The sequence below is a fragment of the Cynara cardunculus genome (genome assembly GCF_001531365.2).
Source record: "Cynara cardunculus var. scolymus isolate 2C chromosome LG 3, CcrdV1, whole genome shotgun sequence".
Classification (NCBI taxonomy): Eukaryota; Viridiplantae; Streptophyta; class Magnoliopsida; order Asterales; family Asteraceae; genus Cynara; species Cynara cardunculus.
In genome coordinates this window covers 33963425-33977424 of record NC_037530.1, presented here as the reverse complement: position 1 = coordinate 33977424, position 14000 = coordinate 33963425, and the positions used below count along the sequence as shown (strand labels likewise).

Here is a 14000-nt window from a genome sequence, read left to right as displayed (position 1 = left end):
CCTTAAGAGAACACACATGCTTCTGTTACCCTAGCCTCATATTGCTTATGGAAGTACTCACTTGCTGCAACACCTATTCTCCTAGGGGTGTTCATCTAAACCGCATAAACTGCTCACACCGCACCGCAAAACACTCATAACTTTTGCGGAGCAGTTTGTGTTTTTACCAAACCACACTATGCGGTGCCATTTTGAGTTATCAAACTGCAATTCAAATTGAGCCACACACACATGTATATCTAGTCATATGTTATTTTCAAAAGTGGCAAATATTTGAGAAGTAAGTAAGTTATCTTATCCCTTCATACGCTCAAGATTGGATTTGACTAGTCAAGTATTGTGGCTTTGACTGGTCAAAATTTGTGGCTATGCGAAAAATAGAAAGGGTAGTTTCGTAGTTTTTACAAATAGACAGCAAATGAGTTTATATATGAACTATATATTCATATGTAAACCCACGTGAATCACATACGAGCTATATATTCATATATGACCCGTGTAATTCACCCTATTTTAACTGATTCACACATGAACTCATGTGAATCACATATGAACATATAGTTTATATGTGAATCACACGAATTCACATATGAACCCGTTTGTGAGGCAAGTTCTTTTGTTGACTCAATTTTTAGTGTTAACTTTGTAAACCCATCAGAACCATTCATCTTGTGAATCAATGGATGACATTTATGATGACAGTTTTTTAATAACTAATAATATAATACATTATCATCTAAGATGAACATATACGAACAAGGGTATTATTGAAAAAAAAATTCATAAAGTTTGTAACTGTTCATTAATGACATTAATATTCGTATGAACATTAATCCATTATCATTAATAAAAAATCTTCGTCGTTATAAATATTAATATACACATAGACATCTCCCCCTATATGAACATGGGTTCATTTAGGAACATTGTGAATATGTTCATTAACATATGAACAATGTGACTATGTTCATTAATATTTGATCAATGTTCACACTTATTCATAAAAATTCACTTGGATGTTCCATCTTTTCATATATTAACAGACAATAAACATTATATACTTATAGAAATATGTTCAACGGTGTTTTCGCGATATCTTCCCCCATACCGTTCATATCACCAGAAACGAAATTAACAATGCGCTTCAAAAATGTTTACTTGTGATTTGTTCACTTGGATTAACAATTTACCTATTATGTATATTAATATTCACATTTTAAAATATGTTTGCTTGTGATTTTTTCATTTAGATTAACAATTTCATCAAGATTAATTTTATTTAATGATAATACGTTGTGTAATTTGAATAAGTGATCATAATCCCAACAATCAAGCAACTACTAAATAGTAACTACTCATTAAATAATACAAAATGTAACTTACGTCTATGTATAATTTACTCTCATGTCTCCCATCCCTTAATCAATATCTTATTGAAACCTATCACAAACAATGAATCTTATTGATCACAAACGATGAATCTTATTGATCCACTAGATTAACATAGTTAACACTAAATATTGAGTTAACAAAAGAACTTGTCTATATATATATAACACATACAAAATAATTGTTAATTTATATAATATTTTTTATTTATTTTCTCCATGGTCCATTAATAACTCAGGAATTTTGTATTTTGCATTTTGATCCATAATATTAATAAATTATAGCTCAATAATCCATTAGACACTTTTAAACTTTAAGTAAACATCACGATTAGGTCATGCACATGGGGATTATGCCATAGTCTACTATCAAATCTCAAGTTACAAAAAAAAAATTCAACTTCTAGACCCAATTGACGCTTTACTCGTGATTTCAAACTTAAATCCCAATTGAAACTTTTCATTTTTTTCGGACTATGTCACGTTATCATTGATTTTATGGTGAAGTTTTAAATTTGGATTGTAGCGTAAAATGTGATACATACAAACCGCATTGCACCGCATCACATTTCGCGAATTGTTTTTTTTGCGATTTGTGGTATATGCGGTGCGATTTACGAATTGAAAAAGATGCTAAAAATGCATATGAGGTGCGGGTTTGTGGTTTAGCCCTAAACTGCACCGCAAAATCCCCTATGACTTCTCCAGTGACCGCCTTTTTTTATTCTCTGACCGACGACTACGCTACTTTTCTTCTCCGACTGTCGACATCTCCCCTTTTGGTTTTCATCATCACATTTACCAATTTCTCCCATTTTCATCAACTTTGTCCTTTTTTTCTTCATTTTGTTCATGATGTGGTGGTTCTGATTTATGGTTATCCCGATTTCATTATGTGGTTATGATTTCTTGTTATCCCGATTTATTGATGTTTTCTTGATATTTGATTCCATTACATTTTCTTCCTTGTTACATGGTGTATTGTTTTGTGGTTTATTTTTGATATTTCGTTTATGTTCGTTTATGTATTAAATTTAATATACATAATCTTTTGTTTATTTACTTTGAATTCAAATAATATTTATTTACGTTCGTTTAGCCCGTTCGTTTATGATCGTTCGTTTAACATGTTAATGAACGAACATAAACGAACACGAACACACCTGATATCTAAACGAACGAACACGAACACAAAGATTTTCGTTCGTTTACCGTTCGTGTTTGTTCGGTTACACAAAGGTGTTGAGACCTTGCTTCACTAACACTCCTCGACTCATTATACGTGAAGACAAAAAGTTTCCCACAAGCCTAAGCTCGCATTTCAATTTCATTGGGTCAGCGCGAACTCACGTGCGAGTTCCCCAGCCTCTCCTATTTTTCGTTCCTCTCAAGCTCATGTGCAAGCTTGCTGAACTCGCATTCGGTACACAGAAACAATGCTTTAATCCTAGTCTTTCTTACAACTTAAAACCACAAAAAACTCCTAAATCCTTCCTTTTATTTATTGTTTTCGACCTCTAAATCAATTCAAGATTAGTTCTAAACACTCCTAACTCGTTATATTATTGACCAAACATGCAAATAACGAGCTTTAGATTAGAATCGTACCTGAGGTTGGGTGATTGTTCTGTTAAACTTTACTACTCCTTGATTCTTCAACGGTGTTTCATGAACCACCAAAAACACACACAAAAAAGAGGGTTCCTCTATCTGTTCTACTCTGAATTTTATACATCAACCTCTCCAAATCTCATAAAAAGGAATTAAAATTTCTTTCCATACTTAACACATGAAATCATCCATTTCCATAATTTTGAAACCTACAAAATTTAAAATTTCACAACTCCAAAGTTTAATCCTTCTTTTCATTATTTGACAATTTTGCCCTTCCAACAAATTACTTTCAAGAAGTTGACATATGTAGTTCATCCATCACAATCAGCCCCTTATTTTGTCTTGTTACAACTTTCCCACATTATAGACTATATTAAATTTAAATATATAATTTTTATCAATATTATTTAACTGAAATTTTGTAATTAATTTGTTACTCAATATTTTATGAGATCCATAAGATCTAATCTCAACCACAAATCAAAACTTAAATTAGAAAATTAATGTTTTTTTTGTAATACTGACTTGAAATTTTAAATAATGATATTTTAGAAATCTTGTATCTTCTCTCTTCTATTCCCTCTATCCTCTGGTATGAACATTCAACTGATATTCATTGTATACAAGTTGTGATACATTAACTATGATCATTCTTTGTATACATTCTCTGATATTTATTAATGTCCATTGTGATACCTACTGTAAAGTGTATACACGATGTGATACATTGTAAACAACGAAAACATGGAATGTGATAAAAGATTCAAAAATAACACACTATAGAGAGTTATCGATTTCTTATTTATGAACTTAAGGATTTCCTACTTATGGAGAAAACAAATTAATTAAAGGGAAAATTGCACCAAAATGGAACCAATTTTCACCTAATTCCTATTTTGGGGAACCAACTTTCAAAATCGTCATTTTGGAGATCCAACTTGCACCTGATTCCTATTTTGGGGAACCAACTTTCAAAATCGTCATTTTAGAGAACTAACTTGCATCTGATTCCTATTTTGGGGAACCAACTTGCATTTGATTCCTATTTTGGGGAACCAACTTGCAAAATAATTATAAAAAATAACTAACATTCGTTTTTTTCCAAAAATTAATGCAATAAAATCTATTTTTCATTTCAAATCTCATTTTTTTTATAATTCAGATATCAAATTGAACATTAAAAAAAATCCAAATTACCACAAAAAATTATTTTTTACTAATGCAAAAAAATCAATTTAATAGAAAAACATCAATTGATGCAATAAAAAATAAATATTTAGGGTCTCTATCAAATTTTTTGTGCATGAATTAATTTTTTTTCTATTAAATTGATTTTTTTTTGCATTAGTAAAATACAATTTTTACTGTGGTAGTTTGGATTTTTTTAAAAATGTTCAATTTGATATCTGAATTATAAAAAAAACGAGATTTGAAATGAAAAATAGATTTTATTGCATTAATTTTTGGAAAAAAAACGAATTTTAGTTATTTTTCTATAATTATTTTGCAAGTTGGTTCCCCAAAATAGGAATCAGGTGCAAGTTGGTTCCCCCAAAATGACGATTTTGAAAGTTAGTTCCCCAAAATAGGAATCAGCTGCAAATTGGTTCCCTAAAATGACGATTTTGAAAGTTGGTTCCCCAAAATAAGAATTAGGTGAAAGTTGGTTCCATTTTGGTGCAAATTTCTCTTAATTAAACGCATTTATGAGTTGTCTTTTTACGACTAAATTACCTTATTTATTTATTTAATTAATAACAAAATTATCTTAAATGAGTGTTCACCTTGGATCTTATGATTATCACAGATTATTGGGTTCTCATTTAGTGTATAGAGGGCCAAGAATACAAAAAAGAAGTAAAACGAAACCGGTCATATGACCATTCCCAACGGCTATAAAAATGGTTACCATTTTTTTGAAAAAATCAATTCGGGCCCGGTTTGTTTTTGCATGAATAACCAATCTTTAACAGTCGGTCCCATGCTAGTCGCGGTCCCGAGCCGGGTCGGGCCCATTTGACCACCTTAGTTCAAATGTTAACCCAAATTACTGTGTTAGCTTTATAAACCTTTTGGACCAATCACAATCCATCTTAATATTAGGTTCTTCACTATCTAAAAATTTAATGTTAACGATATATGAGTAATTTTTTTTGTAACTCCTATATCATTAATTGGGAGCTACAAGATCCACAAAATCTCATGATTTTTGCATTTTTAACATTGATCTTGTATTTTTTTAATTTTTTAATATTGATCTTTCATTTTTAATATTTTTAAATTTGTGACTGGTGTAAGAGATCCGCTAGCAAAGTGTTTGTTATCGTTCAAACAATTATAGATAAAGACATTGGAGAACAACACGACAACAATTGAGAAAGTTAAAATTGTTTATGGTGACAGTCGGAGTTCGAGATCGGGAAGTGAAGTAAATAATCAAAGCGAATGTCTTCGTAATTATGAACACAAATTGACATATATGACACAAATTGACACGTATACACTCATATGAACACTTGTGGCAATTATGAACACAAATTGAACATATATGTGAACACTTGTGGCAATTATAACACAAATTGGACATATATGTGAACACTTGTGTCAATTATGAACACAAATTGAACATATATGAACACTTGCGGCAATTATGAACACTGAACACATACGATTTCTATTGTTTGTAACCGATGTCATTGAATGTGCATTATCTTTTATATAAATACCCTTCAACAATTATATTCATATGTTTGTGAGATTACACATTTAATAAATTAAATTTATAATATGATTAATCTTAACCCTTTATTTTAAAAATCAACGGTCATAATTAGTTAATAAAGTTAATACAATAGTCAAGGTAACAAATGAACCTTCCCCATGTTCCCAAGAATTGAGATTTCATATTCCCAAAAAGAATGAAGTTTCTATGTGAATCAATTAATTAATTCATATGTGAATTATAAGGGTTCATATGTGAATTAGTTAAAATATGATGAATTACACGGATTCATATATGAATATAAGAAAGTTATATATATATATATATATATATAAGTTTCGTCGATCTGCTTTATTTTTTTGTCTTCCCTCCGATCTTTTACTACAAGTTAATGGAGCATGTATAGATATGTCAAAAAAAAAAATGTTGAAAAAGCAAAAAACTAGTAAGATGCCAAGAGGAAGCGATGAAGTTGGGTCTGAAAGATTTGAATGACAGAGTTCGAAAACAATAAAATTGGTTTAAATTTTTTGTTTTAAAGATTAAAAACTTAATAATTAGAACAATTAAACTTTTTTTTATTCTATAAATATAATTTATTTTTACATTGCTTTATATCGATAATAAAGTTTTAGAGGCTGTTTGGAAGTGGCTTAATTGGCTGAGTGGGATAATGCTTATTCAGTAAGCCATATATAGTTGTTCAATTATGACTTAATAGCTGAATAATTCTCTGATTCGATAAGCTGGAAAAAGGAGAGTCGTTTACATTCAGCCCCCCATTTTCCTAATCTACCCTTTTTCTCTTCCAGGCATGGAGAGACAACAAAAAAGGGGGAAAAAAACGATCGACGCTTCTTCTCTTCCAATCTGCCCTTTTTTTCTTTCAACCCCCATTTTCCCAATCTGCCCTTCACTTTGCCGCTCCCCCAGTCCCCACACTTTGATTTCTTATTTTCTGCTATGAACTTGACGGTTCTGCAACCTTCCACATTCTTCTGAGATGTTTTTGGCGAGGATTAGTACACCGGAGGCGAGGTTAGTAGGTACTACAAAGAAGGTGAAAACAAAGGATTGTGGTGGATGGGACTCACTCGCCGTCGTGGTGGAGGAAGTTTAGGGGGCGTCAAGCGGCGGTCGTGAAATCGAACGAGCACACCCCATACCTGCAAATCGTAAATCGCCACCTAGATGAGTTATTGTTTCGATTTCCAGATGAGAGCAAGGTTTCTTCATTTTCCAGATAAGGTTCTAGCAATTAGTTTTAGGGCTTTCATTTGATTTTAGGGATTTGATTTTAGATCCACGATGCAGGTTTGCATCACCTGAACCAAACCCCTAAACACCGTAATGCTCGATTTGGCTTTTTGATGAAGGTTTCTTCAATCTCCAGTGAATGAACGAGCACCCTTAAACTTTATTAATTTTTTTGTTTTTAATCTATTTGTATGAAGAGTAAGAACAAATTCAGAAAACATGTTTTGGGGGGGGGGTTAATATAGTTTCTTCCTTTGAGTTTGTATGTTCTTGATGGTATTGAGATGGTACAAAAGGTAAAATAGTCATTTACATTATTTAAATTGTTTATCCAACATAACAACCAAACAATAACTTATCAAATATCATACAAACATATTTATTAATAAAGACATTTATATTCATACAAGAATTGACAAAAAATAAACCGACCCACAATATATTGGTATTTAAAATAAACTGAACACGTGCGCCTTCGCCTTTCACCGAGTTAAACCCTTCCCCATCTCTATTGCCGCCGTAGTAGTCCGCCGACGTTCAACCGCCGGTGCAGATTTTTCGTTGCAACCGACAATCCAGCACGCTTATATTCTCTTTCAAATCCTTAGCTTCTCATTGCATCCAGAGAAATATAAATTTCTTGTAAAAGTCCAAACCCTACATTTTTGCTTCTGGATTTTTTCTTTTGCTCGTCACTTCATCGACTGGGCTCCCATCGATAAAGATAGAAATATACCGGTAAGCATCCATTTATTAGTTTTCCTTTCTCTTTGTATCCGTGGGTTTTTGTTTATGCTAAATCGGGTTTAATATGAAAAGCAAGAGTGATATTTGTGTAAATCGCAGTCTATTTCATCTTCTCTAGAAATGCACTACTTGTTCTGGTTTTGGATTACAATAGATTCACTTCCAACTTCAAGAGTGGTGTAAGTTTTGAAATTGTAGTACAATTGCTGAGGGAATCCAATTTTACAATGAGTACTATATGATGCAAGATGCTTAGATAAATTGACATGATCGTTGAGTTGGGAAGTCTGACAGCAACCACCTTTCTCTGGAACAGGATACTACGTTATACATTTTGTCTCATTTGTTGGAGTTGTTTAAGATTGTTTTATGTTTGATGTATTTGAAGGTTTGATTTGAATAACCCGATCGTTGTGTGGGTGCCAATGTGATGGATGATTTGTAGCATGTTTTGGTTTCTTGGTTGGACTGCTGCTACCTTTTAGTTTGTGGGCGTTTCTTTTCAATTCATGGCATTTCAGTTCACCAAGTAGAATTTTCCTTTTTATCCAATGTGCTTTTTGAAATAGAAATGCTTGATTTTAGATGGATTACTGATCACAATACCTTGGTATTTAGGATTTTATGCTCTAGGATAAGTTCAGGTATCAAGAAAATTGTCCGAGTTTGATTGCTGGTCGAGTTCGAGTTTGAGCCGAGCCTATTCAAGTCGAGTGTTGACCGAGTCGATCTCGAGTAGCTCGCGAGTTATCTCGTATCGTTTACACCCCTACCTGTTACTACTTAATGGTCCCTTCTTTATCCCACCTTCTGCAAATAAGGTTTGCACCTTGCAACGCTTTTTCTTGGCCCTCAGAATAAAGCGATAATTTGGAGCCGGGTTGTTGCAACATTTTGGGCCAAGGGCATTCGACGGTAGTTATGGTGCCTTTACATCTGATCTTCCATGTCCTTGTAACCTTGCTGCAAAATTAGCTCTCATGTTGTTGTCATTCTAGATTTTTATCGTCACACCCGTAACCTGTTCGATGAAATGCCCAAATGAGAAGACACAATTATTCTGTTCTTATTTAATGACTCTGTTTGAATGATTTCATTCTTCTCATCTCACTTAGGTTATGGATGTGGGACACTGCTACTTAGATGGAAATGCCGACGTTGTTGAGTTTTGTCCGCACAATTCTTTTCACCATGTCCTAGCTGCTTCGACTTATACGCTGCAAGAGGGTGATTGTCCGAGTAGGTCAGGGAGCATTTCTCTTTTTAATGTTGACTTGGGGCGAGTCGAGTTGTTTTATAGGTTGAAGACAGCTGGGATCTTTGATATGAAATGGAGCCCAGTGGGAGGCGATGCAACAAGTCCATTGCTTGCTCAAGCTGATGCTGAAGGTTGCTTGAGGGTTCATCATTTAGAAAGCTCTGATGATGGTACGTTATGTTGATAACATGAAATGCTTATATGTATATGTATGTCATGATTTATGAGCATGAGAGAATTGCCATTTCTTTACTGAGGTCTGTTTACCAATAGGTGACCCCCCGCTTACCACGTAAGAAACGCTGACCCGGTAAGAGACGCTTGCCCTGTGACTAAGGGGTGAGGTTGCTTACCATACTAATGATGTATCGAAGGAAAAGCTCTCTTACTCGCTTACAACTTAGCTGGACTGAACCTCTTAAAGCACCACTCTTACCCAATTTCTGCTGGTAAACTCCCCTTTACACTAACTTCCATTAGAAAATCTCTCCCTTCAGCTCTGACTCTTCCCATACTAAGGGGCCGTTTACTTAACTCTTACCCGGTAAGTGCTTACCAGGTCAGTTCCCTTATCGGATGAACATGACAAAGATTGAGAATCTTATGCGGTAAGAGTGGTGACAAGGACCGAGAGTCTTACCCGGTAAGTGAGAGTGACGACTTTTACCCTGTAAGCACTTGCTGGATAAAAATGTTGCATACAATGCCGTTTTAATTGACAAAAAATTTACCTGGTAAGTTATGAAAGTGTTGACTCTTACCGGGTAAGCATTGACTAAACGGCCCCTAAGACTTCGGTTGATCTACCTTTGACTTAGAAGCTGTTTACCAACAGTAACGAATTAGTGCTTACCAGGTAAGAGTAACCATTCTCGCTTCCCTTACCGGGTAAGATTATCAGCCTTCAAATGATATGCTAAGGTTGTTGATAAGTGTCTCTTACCTGGTAGGCGCTAACCGGGTAAGAGTCACCACCCTCACTTGCTCAGTAAGATTCTCTGTCATTGCCATGGCTCATACCGGGTCAAATTCTCGGTCCTTGCCATGCTACCCAGCAAGGTAACTGACCCAGTAAAGGCTTACCTGGTTATCGTTCTGTAAACTGCCCCTTACTTCCTGTTTCTACCTTTGACCTATGGTAGATGAAGGGCGGATTTTTACTAAGCTTTGATAAAAATAAAGACGTAAACTTCAGTGTCATATTTACGGAGCAAATGGTTCCTTGTTTTTAATAATCTGAATAATTGATTCTAAATTAGTTTTCTTGCTAAGAAACAAAATATTGAGTATAAATTTTGATCTTAAGGTCCTTAAGGATCTTGATAGGCACTTCGTATGTGAAAGGGTTGTATTTTCAGTCTTGGTAAATGTGAAGAAAATGGAAGGCCTTTCTTGGCCTTTCACATCTTTTTTGTGTTGGTGCCATGGGTCATCAATAGTTTGGTTATTGAATTGGAATTTTGCGTTGTTGAGCTTGTTAATCTTAATTCAGTATGATCATTGTCAGGGTCGGTGAAGTGGAAGAATTCTTTGATAATGACTACTAATTTTGATAAGATACTTTTGCTCTGATGATCATTAGCTGTATTTGTATTTTGGGCTTCGACTGTGAAGATAAGAGGAGGGCGGGGAAGGGGGGGGGGGGTTACCTCCAAGACATTGTTTTCGAGTGGCAAAGTTGAAAAACAAGTTCACAGTATAGTTCTTTTCTTAAACAAGCTTCTACTGTTGTCACATGGATGTTCCATTTATTTGGATCACTAGCGAAGCGAAGTTAAGGTAGTAACTCAATTGAGGAGACCCGATAATTCAGTAGCCAGTAAAGTTCAATCACCAGAAAGCGTGGTAGGCCAACTTTGTTATATGTTCTTGTATAGTTCTTCTTAATGATAAACCGAATGGAAGAATACGTGAAACTAGGATGTTTTTAGTAATGACATTCTTTTCATTGAGTCGGAATTTGAAAGGGCAAGCCATATTTTTTGAGCTAAATTGATGCCATGATACATTTGATCAAAAATTGTACTTTGTTCATTGCTGTTTTTCTGTTCAAGTACACAAGTCGCACTAATGGATCTTGAACTTGATGCAGGAGAAGCTCTGAAAGAGGTAAATAATGAAAAAGTCAGCTCCTCCATGAGCCTGTGTTTAGACTGGAACCCTTCGGCGACATCCATCTCAGTAGGCCTTTCAGATGGTTCAGTCTCTATAATCTCTCTTCAGGAGGCCAAAACAAGCATACTACAAGAATGGAAAGCACATGACTTTGAGGTTTGGGCTACTTCTTTCGATCCAGACCAACCGCATCTGGTCTACACTGGTTCAGATGATTGCAAATTTAAGGGCTGGGATTTACGAAATGGTCCATCTAAATTGGCATTCCAGAATTCAAAAGACCATCAGATGGGTGTTTGTTGTATTGCAAAATCTCCCCATAATTCTCACACTCTATTTACCGGAAGCTATGATGAACATTTAAGGATATGGGATGTCAGATCAATTGCAAGGCCTGTAAATGAAACATCAATCAGTTTAGGTGGTGGGGTTTGGAGGCTCAAGAACCATTCTGTTGTGCCAGGCTTGATCCTGGCAGCTTGTATGCACAATGGATTTGCCATTGTTAAGGTCGATGGAAATGAAGTCAAAGTGGTTGAAACATACAATAAGCACACATCCCTTGCTTATGGAGCAGATTGGTATAGAGGGAGTATATGCCAAGAAGACAAAAAGGAGAAAACTATCGTTGCTACCTGCTCGTTCTATGATCAGCTCCTTCGAGTTTGGGTGCCAGAAAGTTATATAATTTAGTACAAGTTTCATATTCTGTGAGGTAATCTTATCTGATATCTGTAGCGCTATATTTACATACTGAATTCATCATGTTAAGATCCATAATTTTCTCAATTTAGAATATTTGAGCATACACGTCTTTTTTAAGATGCTAGCAGTTTGCATTAATTGAACTCTATCAAAGATTCATTCGTCTTATAATTCTGCAAGATTTTCGTATATTATGATGATTGATTCTCACTTGATTTTTATGAAACTGGTGTCGTGTTTTGACTTGAACCGAAAAGGACAGATAGGGTGGAGAAATTTTGGGTCTTTTCATATTTGGAGTTAGATGAGGCTAAAGTGGTTTTGATTTTTTTGTGGTTATAACCTAAATGTTTTGGGATATATATATATATAGGGGACTGCACTGAGAACACTACAAGGCCATAGATGTTTGGAAGCATTCAAAAATTCATCTTCTAGTTAGCTGTCCTTTTATGCTTCCCATCATTCCTCAGCAGGACTCGCCAATTATTTGGAAGAATTCAGAAATTCCCTCCACTTGTCTCTTTTAAGCTTAAAGCTGCTATCCTTTATGAGAAGTGCAGGATAGGCTTGAAGCAACCGGGTAAAGTTACTTCTATAGTAATATCACCAGGGTGTCACATGATCTAATCGTAGAAAAAACCTCTTTACATAATGCAGGTAAAAAATTGCATACAACGACTTCATATAGAATATGTGAAACCCGTTAGATTTACTCTCCAAAAAGAGTTCTTGAGAAGAGAAAGAGGTTCCAAAATATGTTGAAGAGAAAGTATCCAAGTCTAACCAATGTGGAACTTTAGCAAGTCTCTGTTTGACGGGAAAAAATATCACAGACTGTTGAGTCATGCTAAAAAATGTCCTGGATGGTAGTTGGTAGACATAGACTTGACTCTGATATAATATTGAAATATGTTGATCCCCGTTAGATTACTCTATAAAAGAGTTGTTGATGAGAGAAGGGGGAGGGAGTTTCCAACGTATATTAATTGCTTACTATTTGCTACCCTTTGTTCTTTCTTACCTCTTCACTCATACTATTTCACAACCAGAGGTCTTCACGAAAATAGTCATTCAACCCTTTATGATAGATTATAGAGGATAAGTTTGCGTACATCTCATCCAAATCCTATGAATCAGATGTATCGGGTCTGTTTAGGTTAATTTGGTTTACAAAACCACGTTGGTGGACCAGGGCCACCTAGAGAAGGACCTAGAAATCTTTTGAGTTGATGACATCGTTTGACTTTAAGAAGCAAATATAAGAATATTTTTCATAAAATCATCATTAGTTTGTTGGTTAGTTCATTGTTTTTCATATGTGAGGTTTTTTGTTCTAGTCTTTTTATTACAACTTTTTCCAGAAACATAATAAATATGAAATTAAAAGCTAAAAACTAAGAAAATGACACCAATGAGATTCAAACTCGGGTTTGGGGTGGAAGAAAAACCTTGCAAATCAACTCTACTAAGGGCAACGTTTGTCCTCATGATAGTTTCAAAACATATATGGTGGCACACAACAAATTAAAACAATAACAATTTTCACGACCCTATAATGTCTTACACTACGGCGGCGAATGAACGAAACGGTAGCCCATGCTACCACATACACTACCTAGGTCCGTCGCTGAGGTCACCCTACAACGACAGTCCCTAGTGACTTGAAGAGCATAAATGTAAAAGAATAAGGTAATCTACTGGGCACAATTAAAGAAAGAAAAGTTACTACTCATGAGTAAATGGTGTAGGGCCCCCCTGCAATATGTTTTCTTGTGTATGCTGGCAGTTTGCTATGGTTGTTGAGTATGATGGATGGATGTTTCTATTTTGGCCTCATAAATGTTATCACTTCTCTTGTTGTGTTGCACCCCACACTCAGATTCCATCAACGATGGCTGCCAACCAGAAACAGATGGAAAACACTCCAAACAAGCTTATGATGATGATGGACCATCTAAGAGCCCGTTTATCAAATGTTTATTCGGGTAAGTGAGGGCAACAACTCTTACCATGATAAGAGCTTATCGTGTAAATTGTTGCATATGGTACCGTTTCGGTGGACTAGAATCTTACCCAGTTGTAAGTAAATGATAGTGCTGAATTTTACCGATAAACACTTACCGGGTAAGTTTTTGGTAAACGGCCCCTAAGTAAAATACAATATTCGAATTTTGTATGTGATGAATTCCGA

General features: G+C 34.9%; 1 protein-coding gene across 5 annotated transcripts; it reads left to right on the top strand.

The window, feature by feature from the left end:
- Window positions 1-7464: 7464 nt before the first annotated feature.
- LOC112510398 (diphthine methyltransferase) lies at window positions 7465-13773 on the top strand. Of its 5 annotated transcripts, XM_025115799.1 has the most exons (5): window positions 7498-7719; window positions 8347-8652; window positions 8844-9156; window positions 11079-11816; window positions 13689-13773. In XM_025115799.1, exons 2-4 carry the CDS (start codon window positions 8650-8652, stop codon window positions 11792-11794), a joined length of 1032 nt encoding a protein of 343 aa, XP_024971567.1. In that variant the 5' UTR covers window positions 7498-7719; window positions 8347-8649; the 3' UTR covers window positions 11795-11816; window positions 13689-13773. The 5 variants fall into 5 exon arrangements, with proteins under 5 accessions (XP_024971569.1, XP_024971567.1, XP_024971568.1 ...); XM_025115800.1 differs by lacking the exon at window positions 13689-13773 and having other exon boundaries at window positions 8347-8643; window positions 11079-11907; XM_025115798.1 differs by lacking the exon at window positions 13689-13773 and having other exon boundaries at window positions 11079-11907.
- Window positions 13774-14000: the final 227 nt, after the last annotated feature.

What these genes read in the sequence shown, in the direction of transcription:
- LOC112510398 (XM_025115799.1), top strand. An exon ending in TTTAGAAAGCTCTGATGATG is followed by an intron (nt 9,157 to 11,078) that starts GTACGTTATGTT and finishes AACTTGATGCAG; the next exon opens with GAGAAGCTCTGAAAGAGGTA.